Source organism: Watersipora subatra, chromosome 4, assembly GCF_963576615.1.
Source record: "Watersipora subatra chromosome 4, tzWatSuba1.1, whole genome shotgun sequence".
NCBI classification, from domain to species: Eukaryota; Metazoa; Bryozoa; class Gymnolaemata; order Cheilostomatida; family Watersiporidae; genus Watersipora; species Watersipora subatra.
In genome coordinates, this window is record NC_088711.1 from 23,930,761 (window position 1) to 23,957,649 (window position 26,889).

At 35.9% G+C, this 26,889-nt stretch overlaps 2 protein-coding genes and 1 long non-coding RNA gene across 3 annotated transcripts; all 3 read left to right on the plus strand.

Moving 5' to 3' along the window:
- Window positions 1-2,566: 2,566 nt before the first annotated feature.
- LOC137392766 (uncharacterized) lies at window positions 2,567-6,684 on the plus strand. The gene is made up of 3 exons (XR_010978244.1): window positions 2,567-2,663; window positions 6,146-6,267; window positions 6,439-6,684. It is a non-coding gene; the product is annotated as an uncharacterized lncRNA (long non-coding RNA).
- Window positions 6,685-6,983: 299 nt separating this feature from the next.
- Window positions 6,984-20,920, plus strand: LOC137394066 (E3 ubiquitin-protein ligase rnf213-alpha-like). Its single transcript, XM_068080785.1, has 6 exons — window positions 6,984-7,076; window positions 11,608-11,927; window positions 12,078-12,321; window positions 17,902-18,030; window positions 20,577-20,673; window positions 20,859-20,920. The coding sequence occupies exons 1-6, from the start codon at window positions 6,984-6,986 to the stop codon at window positions 20,918-20,920; spliced, it is 945 nt and encodes a 314-aa protein (XP_067936886.1).
- Window positions 20,921-20,999: 79 nt separating this feature from the next.
- On the plus strand, window positions 21,000-25,882 carry LOC137394068 (E3 ubiquitin-protein ligase rnf213-alpha-like). Its single transcript, XM_068080786.1, has 6 exons — window positions 21,000-21,124; window positions 22,171-22,339; window positions 22,731-22,790; window positions 23,082-23,226; window positions 24,630-24,771; window positions 25,783-25,882. The coding sequence occupies exons 1-6, from the start codon at window positions 21,000-21,002 to the stop codon at window positions 25,880-25,882; spliced, it is 741 nt and encodes a 246-aa protein (XP_067936887.1).
- Window positions 25,883-26,889: the final 1,007 nt, after the last annotated feature.

A 26,889-nucleotide genomic window follows, 5' to 3' on the forward strand; every position in this document is an offset into this window, starting at 1 on the left:
TTCAAAGTGTTATCCTTTTGCGTTAACATATCTATACATCGTTTGACTGTTGTTACTACTTTTCTCTTACACTGTGAGATGTTTATATCCTGGTTACAGACAACTTCGCGAGCTAGAGTTTTACACCACAGAGCAACTTTTGGTGCTGAGAAATGAACTGGGAAAGTATCTTACAACAAAAGATGGGTCATCTCTGAAGCGAGTAAGGCATAAATAATAAAACTCTTTTGGTATATTCATGAGCAGTTATGCAAACCTGAAGATGATAAATAACTACAATGACTGTGTATTAATCAAGAAAATAAAGTGGTAGTAGTAATTTTATCTTTTGTTATGGGATATTTTATGTATTAAAAACCTTGTTTTCTTGCAATCCTTTCCAAAAATAAGAGCTGAAGACTTTGTGAACAAAAATCTTGAGACTTAGTAGTATTTACTATTAATGCTAAAAGTTTTGAGAATTGAAGTTTTCAAATTCTGTTTTGTAATCTTCACTATAATAAGAACCATGTCAGCCCATCCATCCAAAGCCGTGGTTAGAGGTTGGGATGAAATATCGAATTTATCGAACTCATAGCGTTTGGCTTACTAGACACCGTCTCTAGACGCCGACTATTTAGACGCCGACTATCTAGACACCGACTCTTTAGACACCTACTCTCTAGACGCCGACTCTCTAGACGCCGACTCTCTAGACGCCGACTCTCTATACGCCGACTCTCTAGACGCCGACTCTCTAGACACCGATTCGCTAGACACCGACTTTTTAGACTCCAACTTTTTAGACTCCGACTCTCTAGACACCGACTCTCTAGACGCCGACTCTCTAGACGCCGACTTTCTAGACGCCGACTCTCTAGACGCCGATTCTCTAGACACTGACTTTCTAAACACCGACTCGCTAGACACTGACTCGCTAGACACCGACTCTCTAGACGCCAACTCTTTAGACTCCGACTCTCTAGACACCGACTCTCTAGACGCCGACTTTTTAGACGCCGACTTTCTAGACGCCAACTCTCTAGACGCCGACTCTCTAGACGCCGACTCTCTAAACGCCGATTCTCTAGACACTGACTTTCTAAACACCGACTTTCTAGACACTGACTCTCTAGACACCGACTCTCTAAACACCGACTCGCTAGACACTGACTCTCTAGACACCGATTCGCTAGACACCGACTTTTTAGACTCCAACTTTTTAGACTCCGACTCTCTAGACACCGACTCTCTAGACGCCGACTCTCTAGACGCCGACTTTCTAGACGCCGACTCTCTAGACGCCGATTCTCTAGACACTGACTTTCTAAACACCGACTCGCTAGACACTGACTCGCTAGACACCGACTCTCTAGACGCCAACTCTTTAGACTCCGACTCTCTAGACACCGACTCTCTAGACGCCGACTTTTTAGACGCCGACTTTCTAGACGCCAACTCTCTAGACGCCGACTCTCTAGACGCCGACTCTCTAGACGCCGATTCTCTAGACACTGACTTTCTAAACACCGACTTTCTAGACACTGACTCTCTAGACACCGACTCTCTAAACACCGACTCGCTAGACACTGACTCGCTAGACACCGACTCTCTAGACGCCCACTCTTTAGACACCGACTTTCTAGACACCGACTCTCTAGACACCGACTCGCTAGACACTGACTCGCTAAACTGACACTAACAGCTTCGTCATTGAACCGCCTTCATCTTTTTAAAGTAATCATTAAGGTACTTATTTTCTTTCCTTTATCAGCGCAACGTCCTCTCACGGCACACTAGACTGCTAGAGTACTAGTGCACTATAATTTTTCCAGTCTTACAATGTATCTGTATGGTAAATAACTGTAGAGGGCAATTTTGCTAACTTTTTGTACAAACAAATACTTGCAACTTTAATTAAATGATTATGATAAACTTTCAGCCTTACTTTATATGTTTAATTACAATAGGTTTTACAAATTGGTTACCTGACAGCTGAGCAACTAATTAAATCTATATGAAAAAGGTTGGGATCAAACAGCCTGAATATGATACTTAATGATTTCGTTTCATAAACTGTATTTATGAATGCATTATTAGGCTAATTATTTTCAAATTCACAGCTTTCAATATGCATAGTTTGAACTCGTCAGCACAGTATTGCGCAGATTGCTAGGCACAGACAAGACAATCAAAACTTAATTTTAGTTTTACTTTAAAGGTTGACTTGCAACAAAATTCACATTATAGTTATTTGGTATCAAAAGATTCACATTGTCTTACTCTGCTGTGTGGTAAGTACAATGTATGTGAAAATTTGATTACAAGCTTTTAAAAGCTAAAAAACGAACAGTTAATCGCAGCCATCTCGAAAACGCCGTAGTTCGCCATCATATTTGGATTACGCCATTATTGATTATTATGTATATTATTATATGATTGAAAACACCGTAGGTTGGATCACAGTTTGGCAAGTAGAAATTAAAACACTAAAATTATAAATAAAACAAACAACAATAGAACAACATGCATTTGCGTTCTCCATTGCAGTCACTCCCACTTCTCGCTATGATCTACCCTGTTAATCCTGAGGAGCTTCTTAAGTTTCTAAAGGACACATATGTTAAAGATTCACACCATCACCAGTCTCATTCTGAGCTGCTTCGACGGTTGCTACTGGATACGTAAGTTTAATAAAACTAATCAATTGTTTTTGTTAATTTCAAAAAAATGCATTTGAATAAATATTGAAGTCAATTAAGTTTTACAAGGTCCTATTTTAATTTCATTATTTGTTGCATTCTTGCTTCTATTGCTTTGGTATTCATTTAAGGATTACCATACTGACTGGTAGTGGTATCAAATTATCATGTATATAGTATCAAGTTACTGATTACTGACTGGTAGTGGTATCAAATTATCATGTATATAGTATCAAGTTACTGATTACTGACTAGTCGTGGTATCAAATTATCATGTATATAGTATTAAGTTACTGATTACTGACTAGTATTGGTATCAAGTTATCTTGTATATAGTATTAAGTTACTGATTACTGACTAGTAGTGGTATCAAATTATCATGTATATAGTATTAAGTTACTGATTACTAACTAGTAGTGGTATCAAATGATCATGTATATAGTTATCAGTATTAAATCACTGATTACTGACTAGTATTGGTATCAAATTATCATGTATGTAGTATTAAATTACTGATTACTGACTAGTAGTGGTATCAAATTATCATGTATATAGTATTAAGTTACTGATTACTGACTAGTAGTGGTATCAAATGATCATGTACAGTATATAGTATTAAGTTACTGATTACTGACTAGTGGTATCAAATTGTCACATATATAGTATTAAGTTACTGATTACTGACTAGTAGTGGTATCAAATTATCATGTATATAGTATTAAATTACTGATTACTGATTAGTAGTGGTATCAAATTATCATGTATATAGTATTAAATTACTGATTACTGATTAGTAGTGGTATCAAATTATCATGTATATAGTATTAAGTTACTGATTACTGACTAGTAGTGGTATCAAATAATCATGTATATAGTATTAAGTTACTGATTACTGATTAGTAGTGGTATCAAATTATCATGTATATAGTATTAAGTTACTGATTACTGACTAGTGGTATCAAATTATCATGTATATAGTATTAAATTACTGATTACTGACTAGTGGTATCAAATTATCATGTATATAGTATTAAGTTACTGATTACTGACTAGTGGTATCAAATTATCATGTATATAGTATTAAGTTACTGATTACTGACTAGTAGTGGTATCAAATTATCATGTATATAGTATTAAATTACTGATTACTGATTAGTAGTGGTATCAAATTATCATGTATATAGTATTAAATTACTGATTACTGATTAGTAGTGGTATCAAATTATCATGTATATAGTATTAAGTTACTGATTACTGACTAGTAGTGGTATCAAATAATCATGTATATAGTATTAAGTTACTGATTACTGATTAGTAGTGGTATCAAATTATCATGTATATAGTATTAAGTTACTGATTACTGACTAGTGGTATCAAATTATCATGTATATAGTATTAAATTACTGATTACTGACTAGTGGTATCAAATTATCATGTATATAGTATTAAGTTACTGATTACTGACTAGTAGTGGTATCAAATGATCATGTACAGTATATAGTATTAAGTTACTGATTACTGACTAGTCGTGGTATCAAATTGTCATGTATATAGTATTAAGTTACTGATTACTGACTAGTAGTGGTATCAAATTATCATGTATATAGTATTAAATTACTGATTACTGACTGGTAGTGGTATCAAATTATCATGTATATAGTATTAAGTTACTGATTACTGACTAGTATTGGTATCAAATTATCATGTATATAGTATTAAGTTACTGATTACTGACTAGTAGTGGTATCAAATGATCATGTACAGTATATAGTATTAAGTTACTGTTTACTGACTGGTAGTGGTATCAAATTGTCACATATATAGTATTAAGTTACTGATTACTGACTAGTAGTGGTATCAAATTATCATGTATATAGTATTAAGTTACTGATTACTGACTAGTAGTGGTATCAAATGATCATGTACAGTATATAGTATTAAGTTACTGTTTACTGACTGGTAGTGGTATCAAATTGTCACATATATAGTATTAAGTTACTGATTACTGACTAGTAGTGGTATCAAATTATCATGTATATAGTATTAAATTACTGATTACTGACTGGTAGTGGTATCAAATTATCATGTATATAGTATTAAGTTACTGATTACTGACTAGTATTGGTATCAAATTATCATGTGTATAGTATTAAGTTACTGATTACTGACTAGTAGTGGTATCAAATTATCATGTATATAGTATTAAATTACTGATTACTGATTAGTAGTGGTATCAAATTATCATGTACATAGTATTAAGTTACTGATTACTGACTAGTAGTGGTATCAAATTATCATGTATATAGTATCAAGTTACTGATTACTGACTGGTAGTGGTATCAAATTATCATGTACATAGTATTAAGTTACTGATTACTGACTAGTAGTGGTATCAAATTATCATGTATATAGTATTAAATTACTGATTACTGATTAGTAGTGGTATCAAATTATCATGTATTTAGTATTAAGTTACTGATTACTGACTAGTAGTGGTATCAAATTATCATGTATATAGTATCAAGTTACTGATTACTGACTGGTAGTGGTATCAAATTATTTTGTATATAGTATTAAGTTACTGATTAATGGCTAGTGGCTGTATCAAATTGTCTGAGATGTTTATAAGATTTTGAAAACTGGCTTGATTCATTTCACTTTTCATCCAAAAATGAACATTTCCATCTCCCCTACTTTTGCATCATATTTCAGGTAAGATTAGATTCAATTCTCAATTCTTTGGCTATTCTAACTTCAATGACTCAATTTAATTCTCCCAAATATGCAAAATAATTTCTCTATCAATTCATACCGAAATTGACCTATGAGAGTCTAATAAAATAACAATAACCCGCCATTGCTAATTTAGCTACACACATTAGCTCAGCCTATTGACTGCTGGTATAGCAAATATCAATTATTTCCCAAGGAATTTCGTTGCTTTTTAAAGTGGAATTAAGTCATGCCTACCATTTTTCGCTGGCTTGGTATACTTGTTGTCATATTACCTATCATATACCTTCAATTTAAATTTTTTTAGAATCAGAAAAAATTTCTGCACAAGAGTCAATGCTTTTGAAAAAGCCCTTTCTCATGAAAAACATCGCTCTCTGTGATGAATTTTCCGTCAACGCAGTAATAATAAAGGGAAGGATTGGTACATTTTGACTCACGTCAGTTTGCTCAATGAAAATAGAGAATTGGTTAAAGACTAAAATTAAAGACTCGATTCAGTTTATTTGTTACTGGCAGGATACTCGGAGTCAATACAGCTTTGCTAGGATTTAAAGATTTCAGAGAATCGATTCCTTTCAATTCATTTGTAAAGTGAGCCTTAAGGCTTACTCGAGCAAGCATATTACTTTGAGTGCCCATCTCTGCAAATTATTAAGTTAATGTTATTGTTGCTCAATCGAATTTTATTTTAGTTTTAGCAACGTCAGTTCCATTAGCATTATTTTTAGAGACATGACTCTAGAAGCTTTGAAAAATACTTTGTGGGAAAAGTTCAATGCCGCTACACTCGGAAGCGTCCAAGACCTTCTCGGCATTGGTCAACTCGGAGAAGTTTTGAAAAAAGTCAAAGGTACCCAAAACCACTTATCAGACCCTCAATGCTATTTTGCATACCTATCTTTAGCAAGCATGGATTATGAATGCAGAGTTTAGTGTTTTTAACATATAATACTATGACTTTCATGAAGTTAGTGTTATAAACCTGTCATTGCACGCTGCAGTTCATTTTCTTGCTATTTAGAGAAAAGAAAGAAAACAGGTTCGGTAAAGCTGAGAGCACTTCCAGATTGGCTAGAGAGAGGGAGACCAAGTCTGGTTGCTGTCTCGGAGCGTAAGATTCATCTTTTACTGACACACTTTAAACATTCACTATTATGTTTGAAATGCTGTTTACTCGATGTGATGACTTGAAAAGTTTTGGCCTGAAGTCGCGATCTGAAGTTTTTGTCCAATTTCTTTTATCTCAGTTGTTTATTGGGAAAGCATCAACCATCTTTAAATTTATATTGTTGGTATGTACCAAGCAGTTTTACATTTTACTGTACTGCGAGCTAGCGCCTTTGCAATAATTAGATGTGCTATTGTGTATGATAGTTAGCTGTGTAGTCAGTAGTTATTACAGTGGTGACTGTACCACCTGAATTGTAAGATCTAGTTTCAGCTCACCAGTACAAGCGTGTGACAAACTATTGCACTTGTTGTCATCTACAGCCATCTCTAGTCGCTTGAATCTGTTCAATCTCTTACTCAATTATAGCTGTTTATTTAACAGAAAAAATATACCAGATGGTTCTGTCAATCTACGAGTTTGATAAGGTTTGCTTGCCTCCTACAAGAAATGAAGTTATGATATGTAACAGCAGCACAAATTCGGAGGAGGTATGTGGTCAGAGATTTCCCATCACCATATATGTAGGTTATTGCTTTGATACACTTGAATATGTGTTTCCTGACATTCTATACACAGCTAAAACTTCTTTTAATGTTTGCATTTGACTAGATTCTGGCCAAGGAACTGGTTTGGTCATTTTAGCAATCAAAGTCGGTAGGAGCTAAATGTAAGGGAGTATATTTTACTATTGACAGACTTGCAAGCAATACTGGGAAAACCGTTAACTAACATTACACAAAGGAAGAGCAATTTCAACAAGTATTTATGTGGTCAAAGTACTGCGTGTAACAAAAAGATATAGTCCAGATCCTATAATAAATCCTTCAATCGCTTTCACATGGATGACAAATTGCTTTGAATTTAAAAATTTTTTACAGTCATACCTTGACGTACGAGAAAATTGAGATATGAGAATAATTTCGAGCAAGTTTCTTGAGATACGGGCTGATTCTCGATGGCCGCTATATGGACAAGTACATGAAAGGCTGCCTTTGTGAACAGCTTCGCTCGGTCTTTCTCCTCGATTCAGTTTGAAAAATGTTTTTAAAAGATAGGCTAAAAGTTATAGTGAACGCGAAGCGCAAGCGCATAACGGGAAACACAAGACAAGCGCATAACGGGAAACACAAGACAAGCGCATAACGGGAAACACAAGACAAGCGCATAACGGGAAACACAAGAAAAGATTAAGACGACAAATTTAAAGTAAGTTTAGCGAAAGAAAATGCCTAAATCCATCCAAGTTAAATTTTAAGTTTTTATTACATCAGGTCATAAAAGTTTAGTGTACCGAAAGCGTTACTCTCAAGTCTATCTCAGACAGCTGTTGTCCACAGCGTCGGTTTCGAAAGTAAAAACTACATACCCTAGGACACTTATATTTTGCTAGTATTTAGTTTCGTGAGTAGCATACAGAGTAAAATTTCACTGCAACTTAATTTCGCAGCTCTGATGAGTGCGAAAATATTGTAATGTGAAAATAAATGCAGTGGAACAAACATCATTAGATTCCTCAGGTCCAGGTCACTGGTACGAAATATTTTTCAATTTGGGACTACAGTACTTTTCAGACTATAAAACGCACCTCTATATAAGCTGCATCTGCTTTATTTTCCAATAAACGATAATAAAACAATACATAAGCCGCACTTTTGAATAGGCCGCAGAACTAAGGACTATGCTTTTTAACGTGGCAGCAACTTTCCTGTATAAAACGGAACAGTGGAGAACGGCACCGTTTCGTATTATCCGACGCTTTTTAACTTAGTGCCTAACGGGACAGTACCGTGAGGCATTGTTTTGTATTTTCTTTCACCGTTAGAAGCCACTAATTGGAGATTCCCGTTAGTGCGCCCTAGCGGTTAAAGAAAAAGCCACAGATTAGCCGCACCCTTATATAAGCCGCATAGCTCAAATCATCAGAAAAAATTAGCCGCTAATAGTCCAAAAAGTACGGTAGTTTTTATTTGTGAACCACAGGTAGAAATGTGTAGGCGATATCAATAATACAATTTGATCGCTTGCTGCCATTTGTTTCCTGGACTATCAATGACATCAAGGCTCCTGCCGTAGTGACCTTCAAGTATTTATAGCGCGCGGTGGCCATGGCTCCAGTTTGTTATTGCTTTTGGCTGGTAATAAAATTCATCACCACAATAATTATTATTCAATTTTATGACTTTCCCTATTAGACTGTCATCCTCATCAGTTACAAATTCAATGACTAAACTAATATCATCATCTTCCTAATTTGTCTAGGCTTTTCCAAAAAAACTTATCTTAATTTGTTTTGCCATGCTGCTCAGTCGGTGTATTAGCTATAATGAGTTTAGCAAAGATTACCCAATGAGCCAACCACACACGAAACTTGCCTGCATTTCTAAAATGCCGGTTTTATTGTGAATATCAATGAACAAAGCCATTTAATTTCGCGTTTTCGCTCGTTCGTTATGATAGTTTAGTTTCGCTCATGAAATTTTCGCGAGAGTATGTTGCCGCGAAAATGCGAAAGTTAGATGCCGCGAATACATAAATGTCCTAGGGTGAAGCAGTGTACAATGCGTTGTTATATTTTATTGCAGATATTGTTATATTGTTATTTATAACAATTAAATAAGTATTTGTTACTTTTTAGAGCATATACTGAATGACAACAATTAAAAATCGTTTTTCCACTGTAATATCTTGTTTTAGGTGTTGTTTTGTAGTACAGCAATGTATTAATTGGTATTTGGTTATTTCATCTAGATAATAGTGCCTTGAGATACCAGTAAATTGACATACGAGCTCAGTTCCAGAACACATTAAGCTTGTATGTTGAGGTATGACAGTAATACGCAAAAAAAAGCTCCTATATGACTAGTTGACCCATGGTTACTTTCATATTTTTAATCACAGTTTACAAGTAAGTGAAGGTGACTCCAAGAAGTAACAATAGAAACATTCTGATCATAAATGAGCTACAGTACACCCCGGGTTACGATGTTCTTGTTGTATTGCTTTTGTGCCTTCTGATGTGGAACACGAGGTTTTTTTGCCTTGGCCATACAAAATTTTTTTCTTGATACGATCTCAAAAATATTTCACTCAAAATTCACATTTGGCAGTCAGGGTACTGAATGCGTCAGAATAATGAAGATGCCGATATGCTATTTGCCGAAATCTCTCCAAAAACACATTGAAGGGATATGATGCTCGCTCCCCCTCTCACTTCAGCATTCTTTGTGTTTCACTCACACATATGTTTGTGTGAGTGAAACGAAAGTTAGTAAAAATAAGCGAAAGGGAAAGTTTATTGTGCATTTTACCGTTCAATATAATATTTATTTTGAACTTCAATTCATTATTCGTATATAATTATATAACTACATATATAACATCAATTCGCTAGTCGTGGATCCTAAGTTTGATAACGACGTTAAAGGAAGAAGTAAGACAATGATTACCATTGCAACGGAGCGAGAGTTACTAGATTACCTATAACTTAACTATAGTTACTAAGGTTAATATACTATTTTATTGTTAATTTTTTATAGGTAAAAGATTGTGAATATTTTTATCATTGAGTGTTTGCATTAGATAATTACTATGGGTTTCTATATCCCTCTATATGAAATTTTCACCTTACGATCTCAACCCCAAAATGAATTAATGTTGTATGGCGAGGGTGTTGTATGTCGAGGTATGACTCTACTGTGTATTGTATTAAGATTTTCACTGTAGCTATCTGTGCTTTCCAAATGATGAATTTGAAATATGCCAGCAGTTTAAGTTTATCCACAGAAAAGCTAGCGATTCACAATCTGTATATATTAATCTCAGTGTTTGGTTTTTTGTTGCTCTTTTTGTTAATCATCCCTGTGTCCAGTTATTGAAATTAAAATCTAGCAATGATAAACTGCTTCGCAGAGGATTTGATCTCGGTACTTCCACGTCTGAAGAGCGTGATGTTAATCACCACACTACAATCGTACAACTGACCATAATAATGAATGTAATTACATTAATTATATTGATTAAAATGCTCACACTTAAACCAAAACTGTCATGTACAACTTTTATCATATTTACTAGGTCAATCAGACATGCTGATTCCAATTTTGTACTCAAAATAAAAATTGATCCACTAACTTTCAGAGTATTGAAGGCTTTTTTACAGCGTTTTAATATCGGTCTCAAAAACAACACAATTGGCATTTAACGTAAGTTAGGGATGTTTAGTCCGATTTAGAATAATAGAGATGGGTGTCTTAAAACCCGTTATTAACTAAATCCAGCCTGTAAAATAATCTCAGTCTTTTATGAAAGGTATATAAACTATTTAAAATTGCTCGTAGCTTGTTACATGATGTTTAAATGGGCTGAACTCCGAGAAAAATGAGCTCACAAAAGCGCGATTTTATCACAAGCTAGCGTTGTTATCGTGATTTTTTGAGCTCATTTGTAAATATGCAATGTTAACTAGCTTAATTACCTTTCAGAAAAGACTGAGATCATTTTTAAGACTGAATTTAGATAATAATGGATTTTAAAACACCCATCTCTATTATTCTAGATCGGTCTAAACATTCCTAAGTTCCATTCCTAAAAAGCTAGGTTAAGTCACGTATTTATGGGCGGAGCTTGTTGCGCCGATCATGTTGTTTTCGAGACCGATATTAGATTGTTGTAAAAAGCCTTCAATACTCTGAAAGTTAGTGGACCAATCTTTATTTTGAGTACAAAATCGGAATCGGCATGTCTGATTTACCTAGCAAATACGATAAAAGTTGTACGTGACAGTTATGGTTTAAGCTCCTGAGGTTATTAATTACCACAGTTGATCGTTACGCGTATCAATTACTAAGCTGGTTAAAAACACTGCTATTGTTTTAGTAAATATATAGACTACTAGCTAAAGAGGTAAGTTGCTCAAATTTATTGGGTAATTATTTTATTATACGTACAACACCGGGCAACATCTAACAAATAAGTGTATATGTTTGTTATGAAGTTGTTGTAAACACAGTTTACTTGTAGGTTCGTCTGTTTCTTAACCGTGCTTTGGCAGACCCCAACTCCTACTACTGTATGGTGAACTGCCACCTGCTGAACTATGACGTCTGCAGAGTCATTGAGGATAGACTCGGCAACACTGCTGATGACACAGTCAAGAATTATGGTCTGGCATTCCTCTATGCTGAAGAGAAGAGAGATGCAAGAATTCGTGCCATTCTCGAGTCATATTTGGTGAAGAATCCTGCCCAGGCTGACATTCAACAATTACAGAAGTACTTAGCAAAAACACTGTTGAAAATTCCATCAAGGACAAAGAGTGCAGGCAAAGTTGATCCAGACGAGTAGGTTTAGCTGCGTTAAGGTCTTTGTGCACATTACATGTATTTCCAACATGTTGAGTTATGTTTACGATCTAAAAATCTAAGAATCAAATAACTTTCCCAACATTATATGCTATTTTTAAAAACTAAAACAAGAGTTGAACATGGCAGGTTGTTATGTAGATCATTTGCACGACTGATTCGTTCCACGAGGGCTGGCGTTGGGAAATCGCTTCACAAGAAGAACCTTTGTGCTGCGGTTCGAGCAAACAAGGATCTTTCCGGAAAGGATATCACGATTCCAGTGTATAAGACAGTCGACACAGATGTTATCATTAAGAGGCTTAATGATGATCTTGGCAATGGATACGGTGTTAATTGTTATCACACCATCCATTTTGATATTGCGCATGAGGTGGGTCTTCAACAAAATAACATGTCAATGCTCATATTCTCCTTGTTTCAATGAAAACAGTTACTAGACAAAATCTTAATGGTCAAATAATTTTAAAAAGGGTTTAAGTGGAAATTTGAAATAATTAGCAAGTTGTAGCTAAATTAAGTCTGTTTTGCTATGACTACAATAAAATATGATTCGGTAATGATACAATTAATACGATCTGAGAAAACTAAATAAAAGTCCTGAATATGTTGAATTAATAATAACAGTTTGCGCATAAGTGTGTTTAAAAAAAGGTTACTGTTCTAGCATAAGCTATTCATCAAAACATTGAATACGACGATACTGTTACCTCTCGCCACAGGTACAAATGTAAAACATTTGATGAAACACTAAAGATTGAATGTATGCGATCATGCAAGCCAGTTGTTCTGTAAGATTGAATGTATGCGATCATGCAAGCCAGTTATTCTGTAAGATTGAATGTGTGTGATCATGCAAGCCAGTTGTTCTGTATAAGATTGAATGTATGCGATCATGCTAGCCAGTTGTTCTGTAAGATTGAATGTATGCGATCATGCAAGCCAGTTATTCTGTAAGATTGAATGCATGCGATCATGCTAGCCAGTTATTCTGTAAGATTGAATGTATGCGATCATGCAAGCCAGTTATTCTGTAAGATTGAATGTGTGTGATCATGCAAGCCAGTTATTCTGTAAGATTGAATGCATGCGATCATACTAGGCAGTTATTCTGTAAGATTGAATGTATGCGATCATGCAAGCCAGTTATTCTGTAAGATTGAATGTATGCGATCATGCTAGGCAGTTATTCTGTAAGATTGAATGTATGCGATCATGCAAGCCAGTTATTCTGTAAGATTGAATGTATGCGATCATGCAAGCCAGTTATTCTGTAAGATTGAATGTATGCGATCATGCAAGCCAGTTATTCTGTAAGATTGAATGTATGCGATCATGCAAGCCAGTTGTTCTGTAAGATTGAATGTATGCGATCATGCAAGCCAGTTATTCTGTAAGATTGAATGTGTGTGATCATGCAAGCCAGTTATTCTGTAAGATTGAATGCATGCGATCATGCTAGGCAGTTATTCTGTAAGATTGAATGTATGCGATCATGCAAGCCAGTTATTCTGTAAGATTGAATGTATGCGATCATGCAAGCCAGTTATTCTGTAAGATTGAATGTATGCGATCATGCAAGCCAGTTATTCTGTAAGATTGAATGTATGCGATCATGCAAGCCAGTTGTTCTGTAAGATTGAATGTATGCGATCATGCAAGCCAGTTGTTCTGTAAGATTGAATGTATGCGATCATGCAAGCCAGTTATTCTGTAAGATTGAATGTATGCGATCATACAAGCCAGTTGTTCTGTAAGATTGAATGTATGCGATCATGCAAGCCAGTTGTTCTGTAAGGTTGAATGTATGCGATCATGCAAGCCAGTTATTCTGTAAGATTGAATGTATGTGATCATGCAAGCCAGTTATTCTGTAACATTGAATGTATGCAATCATGCTAGCCAGTTATTCTGTAAGATTGAATGTATGCGATCATACAAGCCAGTTGTTCTCTAAGATTGAATGTATGCAATCATGCAAGCCAGTTTTTCTGTATAAGATTGAATGTATGCGATCATGCAAGCCAGTTGTTCTGTAAGATTGAATGTATGCAATCATGCAAGCCAGTTTTTCTGTATAAGATTGAATGTATGCGATCATGCAAGCTAGTTCTTCTGTAAAATTGAATGTATGCAATCATGCAAGCCAGTTATTCTGTAAGATTGAATGTATGCGATCATGCAAACCAGTTGTTCTGTAAGATTGAATGTATGCGATCATGCAAGCCAGTTGTTCTGTAAGGTTGAATGTATGCGATCATGCAAGCCAGTTGTTCTGTAAGATTGAATGTATGCGATCATGCAAGCCAGTTGTTCTGTAAGATTGAATGTATGCGATCATGCAAGCCAGTTGTTCTGTAAGATTGAATGTGTGTGATCATGCAAGCCAGTTATTCTGTAAGGTTGAATGTATGCGATCATGCAAGCCAGTTGTTCTGTAAGATTGAATGTATGCGATCATGCAAGCCAGTTGTTCTGTAAGATTGAATGTGTGTGATCATGCAAGCCAGTTGTTCTGTAAGATTGAATGTATGCAATCATGCAAGCCAGTTGTTCTGTAAGATTGAATGTATGCGATCATACAAGCCAGTTGTTCTCTAAGATTGAATGTATGCAATCATGCAAGCCAGTTTTTCTGTATAAGATTGAATGTATGCGATCATGCAAGCCAGTTATTCTGTAAGATTGAATGTGTGTGATCATGCAAGCCAGTTATTCTGTAAGATTGAATGCATGCGATCATACTAGGCAGTTATTCTGTAAGATTGAATGTATGCGATCATGCAAGCCAGTTATTCTGTAAGATTGAATGTATGCGATCATGCTAGGCAGTTATTCTGTAAGATTGAATGTATGCGATCATGCAAGCCAGTTATTCTGTAAGATTGAATGTATGCGATCATGCAAGCCAGTTATTCTGTAAGATTGAATGTATGCGATCATGCAAGCCAGTTATTCTGTAAGATTGAATGTATGCGATCATGCAAGCCAGTTATTCTGTAAGATTGAATGTATGCGATCATGCAAGCCAGTTGTTCTGTAAGATTGAATGTATGCGATCATGCAAGCCAGTTGTTCTGTAAGATTGAATGTATGCGATCATGCAAGCCAGTTATTCTGTAAGATTGAATGTATGCGATCATACAAGCCAGTTGTTCTGTAAGATTGAATGTATGCGATCATGCAAGCCAGTTGTTCTGTAAGGTTGAATGTATGCGATCATGCAAGCCAGTTATTCTGTAAGATTGAATGTATGTGATCATGCAAGCCAGTTATTCTGTAACATTGAATGTATGCAATCATGCTAGCCAGTTATTCTGTAAGATTGAATGTATGCGATCATACAAGCCAGTTGTTCTCTAAGATTGAATGTATGCAATCATGCAAGCCAGTTTTTCTGTATAAGATTGAATGTATGCGATCATGCAAGCCAGTTGTTCTGTAAGATTGAATGTATGCAATCATGCAAGCCAGTTTTTCTGTATAAGATTGAATGTATGCGATCATGCAAGCTAGTTCTTCTGTAAAATTGAATGTATGCAATCATGCAAGCCAGTTATTCTGTAAGATTGAATGTATGCGATCATGCAAACCAGTTGTTCTGTAAGATTGAATGTATGCGATCATGCAAGCCAGTTGTTCTGTAAGGTTGAATGTATGCGATCATGCAAGCCAGTTGTTCTGTAAGATTGAATGTATGCGATCATGCAAGCCAGTTGTTCTGTAAGATTGAATGTATGCGATCATGCAAGCCAGTTGTTCTGTAAGATTGAATGTGTGTGATCATGCAAGCCAGTTATTCTGTAAGGTTGAATGTATGCGATCATGCAAGCCAGTTGTTCTGTAAGATTGAATGTATGCGATCATGCAAGCCAGTTATTCTGTAAGATTGAATGTATGCGATCATGCAAGCCAGTTATTCTGTAAGATTGAATGTGTGTGATCATGCAAGCCAGTTGTTCTGTATAAGATTGAATGTATGCGATCATGCTAGCCAGTTATTCTGTAAGATTGAATGTATGCGATCATGCAAGCCAGTTGTTCTGTAAGATTGAATGTGTGTGATCATGCAAGCCAGTTGTTCTGTATAAGATTGAATGTATGCGATCATGCTAGCCAGTTGTTCTGTAAGATTGAATGTATGCGATCATGCAAGCCAGTTATTCTGTAAGATTGAATGCATGCGATCATGCTAGCCAGTTATTCTGTAAGATTGAATGTATGTGATCATGCAAGCCAGTTATTCTGTAACATTGAATGTATGCAATCATGCTAGCCAGTTATTCTGTAAGATTGAATGTATGCGATCATGCAAGCCAGTTGTTCTGTAAGATTGAATGTATGCGATCATGCAAGCCAGTTGTTCTGTAAGGTTGAATGTATGCGATCATGCAAGCCAGTTATTCTGTAAGATTGAATGTATGTGATCATGCAAGCCAGTTATTCTGTAACATTGAATGTATGCAATCATGCTAGCCAGTTATTCTGTAAGATTGAATGTATGCGATCATGCAAGCCAGTTGTTCTGGAAGATTGAATGTATGCGATCATGCAAGCCAGTTGTTCTGTAAGATTGAATGTATGCAATCATGCAAGCCAGTTTTTCTGTATAAGATTGAATGTATGCGATCATGCTAGCCAGTTGTTCTGTAAGATTGAATGTATGCAATCATGCAAGCCAGTTTTTCTGTATAAGATTGAATGTATGCGATCATGCAAGCTAGTTGTTCTGTAAAATTGAATGTATGCAATCATGCAAGCCAGTTATTCTGTAAGATTGAATGTATGCGATCATGCAAGCCAGTTGTTCTGTAAGATTGAATGTATGCGATCATGCAAGCCAGTTGTTCTCTAAGATTGAATGTATGCAATCATGCTAGCCAGTTATTCTGTAAGATTGAATGTATGCGATCATGCAAGCCAGTTGTTCTGTAAGATTGAATGTATGCGATCATGCAAGCCAGTTATTCTGTAAGATTGAATGCATGCGATCATGCTAGCCAGTTATTCTGTAAGATTGAATGTATGCGATCATGCAAGCCAGTTGTTCTGTAAGATTGAATGTATGCGATCATGCAAGCCAGTTATTCTGTAAGATTGAATGCATGCGATCATGCTAGCCAGTTATTCTGTAAGATTGAATGTATGCGATCATGCAAGCCAGTTGTTCTGTAAGATTGAATGTATGCGATCATGCAAGCCAGTTATTCTGTAAGATTGAATGTATGCGATCATGCAAGCCAGTTGTTTTGTAAGATTGAATGTATGCGATCCTGCAAGCCAGTTGTTCTGTAAGATTGAATGTATGCGATCATGCAAGCCAGTTGTTCTGTAAGATTGAATGTATGCGATCATGCAAGCCAGTTATTCTGTAAGATTGAATGTATGCGATCATGCAAGCCAGTTATTCTGTAAGATTGAATGTATGCGATCATGCAAGCCAGTTGTTCTGTAAAATTGAATGTATGCGATCATGCAAGCCAGTTGTTCTGTAAGATTGAATGTATGCGATCATGCAAGTTTACAAGTTTGTTTTTGTCAGCACTGTGTTGGTGGGGGTTTAAGGCACACAGGTTATTTAAGTTTTACATATCGGCAGATAACGCCCTTGTTTTTTGGAAAGAATTGAATACATGAATTTATTGGCTATGAATTAAGGGATCGTAAGAAGTCGCGTTACTGGATTTTGTAACGTGACTTCAACAATGACAGTCAAAAACCTATAGTACTGGCATTCTTTGGCTACGTTATGTTCAGATATTCTTTGAGCCAAAAAATCTATACTTTTTAACCTTTGACCTTTTAACACTTGTATATTTTTTCTTCTGATCCTTCATTTGGCCTTCTTTCATAACTAGATATTTGGTGCTTAGTTCAACTTCCTATCTTTACTTTACTGGTTACCTAGCATCTCTGTTATGCTTATATGTTATATGCTTGACTCGATGTGCAGGTGAAGTCGGGAGTTGACGAGTTGCTGTTCAACCTGATTATTCTGAAAAGTCTTGTCAACTCTGAAGGTGTTGTCTGGCAGGCTCAACCTACTCAGTACTACATCATTGAATGCATGCCTTACACTAAGGTATAACAAATTAAGATATGATAGTGTTTCCTATCGAAGAAGTCTCAAAATAAAATGTGACTTGACTATATCTAGATTTATAAAGAATCAAAAGCTCATTCCTTGAGTAAACTTGTGGGACTATAAACTGTTTCATATACACATAGAATATGAGTATCTATATTGGTTTATGACATTTTAGCAAACAAGTTCCAGTTGTCCGATTTTGGTTTTTGGAAGAAATGGACTATGTTTTGGCCCGTAAATTTTTTTACTTTCATCAGTAAAGACGATTGCTCCAAAATGCTGAAGTCTGTTTTAGATTACTTACGGTCTTAGAAAATCAACTATCAAGATTTTTTTCATAAAGTTGATGCCAGCTTTGACCTTTCCAAAGACCTTTAGATGTCATATACACTTTATGCGCTTTAAAAATTATCTGAAAGTACATTAGCAAATAAAATTACATATTACGGTTGGAATAATACTGTTGTGTAATTTTCACCAAATACCAGGTTTTTTCACATTTTTTCAAGTCATGAAAATGGGCAGAAAGATTTGCGAATCTACCAATGTATCAATCAGAAGGGGCTTTGAAATTAAATAATTATGTTAAAACGGCTCTTTTTATAAACTATATTATTTAAAGAATGTCCGTTCGATTTCCTGAACCATGAAAATAGAGCATGAGTTAATAGGTTTTAAACAGTTGAATTCCGTGAATTGCTAATATTTACAAACGACCTCTAAATTTCCAAATGCTGTAAAGAAATAAATAGTTGCTTGCTCACTCCACAAATGACACGCACAAGCTGCATTCTTTATGCAATCTCACAACATTTTCTTTGCCTCAAGATATTTGAGTATTGCTTACATTGCTTAAAGGCGAGAATACTGTTAGGTATCTTATCAAACATTGTATAATTGTGGGACTTTTATTTGTCTTAATGGTGTCAGGGTAGCCTAGTGGTAGCCTCTTTGACTGTCAACCATGAGGCTGGTGGTTTGAGTCCTGCATAATTCCAATCTGACAAAAAGCTCTTAGCAAGCTTTCAACTCTAAATTGCTGGGTCTTTCGGATCTAGGCTATAACTTGGAGGCCCCGTGTACCACACTGACAACGTGGTCACGTGACAATATTTTGTGTTTTTCTTAGGATTTTAAACACTATTAAACTAACAACGAACAAAACTTTACAGAAAAGGTCTTATTAGGATGACTAAGATGGTCAGTGGTTAGATGTATATTAGAGGGCTTACAATGACAAACTGTGGGTTCAGGCTCTGCAGAAATGCCATACTAAACATGAGTCTATCACTCAGGAAGGCTGCTGTTGCACCAAGCAGCTGTCAGTGGTATAAGCAATATTTTTTAAGCTCATCTAACTAGAAAGCTCTTTTGGACATAAACATTGCACAATACTTACCACTGCATTGTTTCACAATCACAAATGCAAACTAGCTGCAATATTCTTCTCTAGTTTCACTATTATATCCACGACTATCTGTATTATGCTATCTGTATTATGCTATCTGGATTATGCTATCAGTATTATGCTATCTGTATTATGCTATCTGTATTAGGTTATCTGTATTATGCTATCTGTATTAGGTTATCTGGATTATGCTGTCTGGATTATGCTATCTGGATTAGGTTATCTGTATTAGGTTATCTGGATTATGCTATCTGGATTAGGTTATCTGTATTAAGTTATCTGGGTTATGCTATCTGTATTTTGCTGTCTGTATTATGCTATCTGTATTATGCTCTCTGTATTAGGTTTTCTGTATTAGGTTATCTGGATTATGCTATCGGGATTATGCTATCTGTATTATGCTATCTGGATTATGCTATCTGGATTATGCTATCTGTATTAAGCTATCTGTATTAGGTTATTTGGATTATGCTATCTGGATTATGCTAGCTGTATTATGCTATCTGTATTATGCTATCTGGATTATGCTATCTGGATTATGCTATCTGTATTATGCTATCTGTATTCAGTTGTCTGTAATCTGCTATCTGTATTCCGCTATCTGTACTCTGCTATCTGTATTATGCTATCTGTATTTTGCTATTCGTATTATGCTATTTGTATTATGCTATCTGTATTATGCAGTGTATCTCAATGTATCACTAAGGCCAGTCAGCTAATTCGTACTAAGCTTATTCGCTGCATCATAATCTCTATTATTGTAACGTAGTTTTTAGATCATTACATTGTTCTAATTTTGATAGAAAATTATCTAATAAATCAGATCAATGATGTAATTCTCAATAGTAGTTATTTAATATTACTTAGTTTGATACAGAATCATTAGTTATGTTGTGGTAGTGTCCAAAATTAAAGACAGCTGTGTTGTTGAATGTCAAGGGTATCATACGCTCACAATAAACGGTAATAATTTCAGATGGATTTCTAGCATAATATTATTATTACACATCGGTTTAGCTTTTTATTGAGCAAAATAGAAGGTTTGGTTGAATGTTAAAACTATCTGTATCGACGATGGTTTGTCTCCAGCTGTCTAAGATAGGTGTAGAAAGCTATTCAGTGTATTTTAAAGGAAGGAAGAAGTGTGCACGAGCTCATGGACCTTCTTCCTACAACGATGTGCCATTCACCTTGTGAAGAGTTGAGACAGCCAACCAAGTCATCGCAAGGTAGTTTGTTGCAAGGCACTGGCAGATATTCTTTTCTGTTCATCTTTCGATTATGACAGCCATATAGTTTTGTGTCGTGAGCTTGTGTCATGTATAAAAGACATAATATGGCTGCTGCTCTAGTATATTCATACCTTATCTCATCATATTCTAGTATACTCATACCTTATTTCATCATATTTTAGTATACTCATACCTTATCTTATCATATTCTACTATACTCATACCTTATCTCATCATATTCTAGAATGCTAGTATATGGTATGATAATAAGGTTTTTACTGTTTCAACTTCCACCATTCTTTGTAGAGGACTTCAAACGTATAATGAACAAAGCTGAATGGCAAACAGTTCTCAAGTTTCTGCAATGCTGTGATGACATTAACTCTGATTTTCATCTGTCACGTGCTACATTTACTCATGTTAGAAAAGCTCTACAACTCGTCATAAGGTGATAATCCATAACTGTGAGAGTTTTCTATGTTGTTGATGTAATCAAGACATTTTGTTAGGTATGTATTCTGTCATTTTTGTTAAGCTATAGTATAGTGTGCCAAGTTATGATCTAAAAATAAGCTGTTGGTACATTTAGCTTCAATAGATAAAATAAATTTTCTATGTGCTTACCCTAGCACTTTATCTTGCTTGTTTACCTTACTAGCGCCTTACCTTACTAGCACCTTACCTTACTAGCACCTTATCTTACTAGCACCTTATCTTACTAGGACCTTATCTTACTAGGACCTTACCTTACTAGAACCTTACCTTACTAGCACCTTACCTTACTAGCGCCTTATCTTACTAGCGCCTTATCTTACTAGCGCCTTACCTTACTAGCACCTTACCTTACTAGCACCTCACCTTACTAGCACCTCACCTTACTAGCACCTTGCCTCACTAGCACCTTGCCTCACTAGCACCTTATCTTACTAACACCTTACCTTACTAGCAGCTTACTTTACTAGCGCGTTATCTTACTAGCACCTCACCTTACTAGCACCTTACCCTACTAGCATCTTACCTTTTTAGCTCCTTACCTTACTCTTAAGGTAAGGTAAGGAGCTTACCTTAAGAGTAAGGTCCTTACCCTTATCTTACCTCCTCCTTATCTTACCTTACTAGCACCTTACCTTACTAACACCTTACCTTACTAACACCTTACCTTACTTGTTCACCTTGTACACCATAACTGTTTGGTTTTGTGAATGGTATACCAATTGAGATGTCTTGGGAGCATGCTAATCGTATGTTGACAGAATAAACAACACTACCCTTTCACAATATTACCAGTCTACAGAGTTATCAAGTATTCATGTCTGCGCGGATGTGTGCTCGGATGTGTTCCCGCATTTGTGCTCGGTTATGTGCTCGCATGTGTGCTCGCTTGTATAGTCGGATGTTTGCTTGGATGTGTTCTCGAATGTACGTTCTGTGATGTGTGCTCGGATGTGTTCTCGGATGTGTACTCAGATTATCTAGAATGTTGTGTTATTTTAGACATTGTGGAACGTTTGATCCATCTTGGAGTGAGCTGACACATTATGTCAACTTCCTGCATGCACAGCTGTCCAAAGTAAATGAGACGCCTTACTGTGGTCTCCACGCACGTGAAGATTTAGTTGGATTCAGGAGAATTGTGGTTCGGTTCATGTTGAGAATGGCTAAGGTGGGTTAGATATCTGATATGTTGAAATTCCTGAGCTCTATCTGATTAGGACATCTTTATGAGGCCTCATGTGAGGTCAGCTTTCTTTGTCATTGATTAACTGTTAGAAAGGTCTGCTTTAAACTAAATATAATAATTTATTATAGCATGTCTAGCTTTTGATTATTAGTCAAAAGACTTCTCGATAATATGAGGAAAAAGATTGCAACAAACATTCGAAACTGATAGCATTTTGACGGCTTTGCTCTCACATCATTATCTGATTTTTGCAGGCTATGGAATAATATAGCTATTGAATGGCATATTTTCAGCTGATCAAATTAGTCAATACTTAAATTTGGTCATTTAGCTAACGTGACATTTGGCCATAGCTACTCTAGTCGTCTTTTAGGACTTTGCAACGCCCTCCCTGAACATTGCTGAGCAGACTCCTGGGTTAAGCAGTCATCAGGTAATATTATCATATATGCAGATAAAACTACATCCATTTTCAAATTCAGCATTTACCAAAGTTGGCATAAGATGAACAGTATGTGAAATTGTATACCGTGACGGAAGTGTAAATAGTGGTGAAAATTATAAGTTGATTACAATTACGTTATATATATATATATCGTTGAGAGCAGTATAGCTCATTGAATACTCTGTAGGGCCAATTAAGTTTTGTTGCATGAAGTATACTACTATGTTAGATGTTATGATTTATTCCTCAAACACTCCGACCTTGAATATTGTTTATTAGCATGAAAGCACTGATGTTCAAGTAGACCTCATGAGGCAGTATGGTCTCAAGAGAGCATGGGAAAGTGAAAATCACCCATATCTCTTTCTCAACGAAGATAGTTCAACATTTACGCCTCTTGGTTTTTTTGTGCACGCTGAAAATGGTAAGTACTGTCATGGTAAGACTAACTGCATCTTATGCAACCCCTTCCTTGTATCATGCAAGTTTTATAAACCATGTTTTGAATAGTATATCGTTAAACCTCTATTTGAATATCATGGTGCTCCATTTTTCAAACCTTTCTCTGTAGTGGCGGTTTATTAGAGGTGACATTCAAGTAGAGGGGTGTCTTTTGCAAATAGCTCGTCAGAATTTTGGAACTTAAATTCACCCCATTTATGGGCAGAGCGAATGCCGCTTCTATGTTGCACTCTCATTTGGACGAAGCGACATTAAACCTTTCGGATGTAAATTTGCTAAATTTTACCTCCGGCTCGTCTGAGATCTTTAAATAAACATGCATTGGAAAGCTGAGAAATATTTCTACTAGTTGGTATCTATTTCTTCCAGTTAACCTACGGTGATCTTATAGCCTGCATTGCAATTGGTTGGAGCTTTCAATTTGTATTTCATTCTAAATTTGAAAGCATGTTTTATAAATATATTTAACAAGGTTGCATAAAAGCTCATTGTACCCATTGATATGTTTGTTACAGTTCGCAACTAAAACTGGCTGTTTATGTGCAATAGAACAGGAGTTGTGAGCATTGATCCATTGTAGGACGAGTTTATATAACCGCAATTATGCAATCAAATAATATGCTATAAACTTGCACATTCATAAGTTTTATAGTGATAATAAGCTATCAAATGCTGCAAATATATATTCAAGAACAAGTGATATAAACCGTAATTACAATACATGCAGAAATGAAAATTACCATATTTGAAACAAAAAATATTTGCATGTTGGTTCAGCAGGTTGGGTTCTGATTGTTGGTTTCATATGGAACTATTTCATCTTTTCCTGGCTGCCAATACCGTTCACAGTGACTGCTGGCCTCAAATCTTCTGCACTGTTGAATAGTCAATTCTAACGTCCAAACGTTTTTTTAGCAGAGCAAAACTTTTACGGGCTGCTATTTAGAAAACTTGGTGAACACAATGATAAACCCAAGCACAAGTCGTCTGAAAATAGTAATCCAGATTCCATCATAATTATAAACTGTTTTTCACATATGTCTAAGTATCTAAACAGCGTTAAACAAGGAACTACTGTTAGGCTAATACAGTTAATTATTTCTATGGCATTGATTTCAGAGTTTTAAAAAACTATAAGCTTCGGAGTTAGAAAACGGACTTCGATACGAACAGCTACCACAATAGAATTATTATTTGATGCTGTCACCGAGTCATTATTAGTATGATTTTGTGGACACTTCTACTGATCACTTCTACTGATCACTTGCTATTATGGGTTCGTAAAAATCAAAAAATGTCAAAGGGGCGGTCAAATGGAGGTGGCGTTCAAATAGAGGTTTTATGGTAACCAAATATTTTTTTCAGCTTCACTTGGTTACAGTCTTGTTGATTGTAAAACAAAGGAATTAATTGACGAAATGTTCAAGGAATCCATGTCGCGGAAGCTAGTGCATGCTCTGAAGGAAAATGGAGTGAACATTGCAGAAGACTTTGATGACCTCAAGCGGTGAGACTGACTTATATTTTTTGAGAAATTGCAAGTTATACTATGATTTTTTTGGCAGTCGAAAAGTTATATATGTGACTCAGTAGTCAATCTTTGTGTAATTGATAGCATTAAGATGTCATTTGACAAATTTCATATTAACATTTTTATGTATATATATGTTGATATGAAATTTTAAAATTATTTTGTAATGTATAGATAAATATTTTGAATGTGTATGTACAGTTATTTATGTATATATATACATAAATGTACATACACATTCAAAATATTTATCTATATATTACAAAATAATTTTCAAATTTGATATCAACATATATATATATATATATATATGTTGAGATATAAATTACCACCCATATGAGTTAATCGAGGTGAGGAAACAACTTTATATATATATATAAAGTTGTTTCCTCACCTCGATTAACTCATATAGGTGGTAATTTCTGCTCTAACTCTACCAGAGACCTGGGAGTTTGAGCACTCGCCTCAAGATCTTAGCTGTTCCCAATAGCGCGCTTTCCTGCAACTCACCTGAGTTGATTGTTGTTGGTATTTGGGCAAGCCACAGTTTATGCGCCGGTGTTATTGCGCCCAGTGCCCCAATGACTACTGGAATTACAGTTGTTCTTACATCCTAGCATTTTTCAATCTCTTCTCCAAGAGAGAGATATTTCTCTACCTTTTCTTTTTCTTTGCTGGCTATATTGTAATCATTGGGTACTGCTATATCTATTATAGTAGCCCTCTTGTTCTCCTTGTCCACCACCACTATATCTGGTTGGTTTGCCAGGACATGCTTATCAGTCCGGATGTAGAAGTCCCAGAGGATCTTAGCGCGGTCATTTTCATTGACCTTACCAGGAGCTTCCCACCAGTGTTGTGGTTTATTAAGGCCATACTCATCACATAGACTTCTATACACAACACCTGCGACATGATTATGCCGCTCAGTGTATGCGTTTCCTGTTAGCTGCTTGCATGCACTGATGATGTGTTGGATGGTCTCAGGTGCGTCTTTACACAGTCTGCATCTAGGATCATCTCCAGTCTGAGACTTTTGTTTGGAGTTACCTTGTTTGGAGCACTTGCTCCTGGGCTATATGAGTAGCGACTCTGTATTGGCCATCAGGTTTCCTTTTTTCAGCCACATATATGTCTGGTGAAGATTGCCAACTTTAGATATTGGTTGGTGGTAAGCACCATGAAGAGGTTTCATGTGCCAGGCAATTTTCTCATCATCAGGGCAAAGCTCCATTGTCAGAGCAGCGAATTGAAATTCAGCTAGCAACTTATCTGAAGTGGCCATGGAGGCTGCGTAGGCTTTGATGCTTTGTTCTTCCTCTTCCACTGTCTGCTGTACATTTTCGAGTCCCCTACCACCATCTTTCCTATCGAGATAGAATCTAGTAGTATCAGATTTTGGGTGGAGTGCTCCATGCATGGTCAGCAATTTACGAGTTGCTATATCTGTTTTCTTGATGGCTTCTTCAGTCCACTTTATTATACCTGCTGAATATCTTATTACTGGCAATGTGTAGGTATTTATTGCCATGACTTGATTCCTGGCATTGAGCTGGCTCCATAGGACCTCCCAAAGGCGTTTCTTGTATTCGGTAATGGCTTTGTGACGTACCTCGGCTTCGTGGTTGATGTTGCTTTGCATAATCCCCAAGTACTTGTACCCTTTTTCTATATCTTTGTTGGTACCATTTGACATTTTTATGCCATCTGTGAGCATAGAATGGTTTTTCTTAAGAATTAGCCTTCCACATTTCTCAATACCGAAGGTCATTCCGATGTCCTTGCTGTATAGCTGAGTGAGGTGTATTAGCGAATCAATGTCCCTTTCTTTGTTAGCGTACAGCTTGATGTCATTCATGTAGAAGCAGTGGTTTATCTTGGTGCCACTCTTAAACTGGTACCCATATTGAGTCTTCTCCAGCATATTGCTTAGAGGGTTTAGGCATATGCAGAAGAGCAGAGGTGATAAGAAGTCACCTTGATAGATGCTTCGCTTAATTTTTACACTCACCGGCTTTTTGCCATTAGACTCCAGTTCCGTCTTCCATTTGTTCGTTGACATCTTGATGAATGCCACAAAATCAGGGTGAACAT

Bases quoted from the DNA above. Each gene is read 5' to 3' on its own strand.
- LOC137394066 (XM_068080785.1), top strand. From the start codon at position 6,984: ATGGTTCTGTCAATCTACGAGTTTGATAAGGTTTGCTTGCCTCCTACA. The intron at 11,928-12,077 runs GTAGGTTTAGCT...TGAACATGGCAG, and splicing joins GGCAAAGTTGATCCAGACGA to GTTGTTATGTAGATCATTTG. The intron at 18,031-20,576 runs GTATAACAAATT...TGTATTTTAAAG, and splicing joins AATGCATGCCTTACACTAAG to GAAGGAAGAAGTGTGCACGA.
- LOC137394068 (XM_068080786.1), top strand. From the start codon at position 21,000: ATGAACAAAGCTGAATGGCAAACAGTTCTCAAGTTTCTGCAATGCTGT. The intron at 21,125-22,170 runs GTGATAATCCAT...GTGTTATTTTAG, and splicing joins GCTCTACAACTCGTCATAAG to ACATTGTGGAACGTTTGATC. The intron at 23,227-24,629 runs GTAAGTACTGTC...TATTTTTTTCAG, and splicing joins TTTTGTGCACGCTGAAAATG to CTTCACTTGGTTACAGTCTT.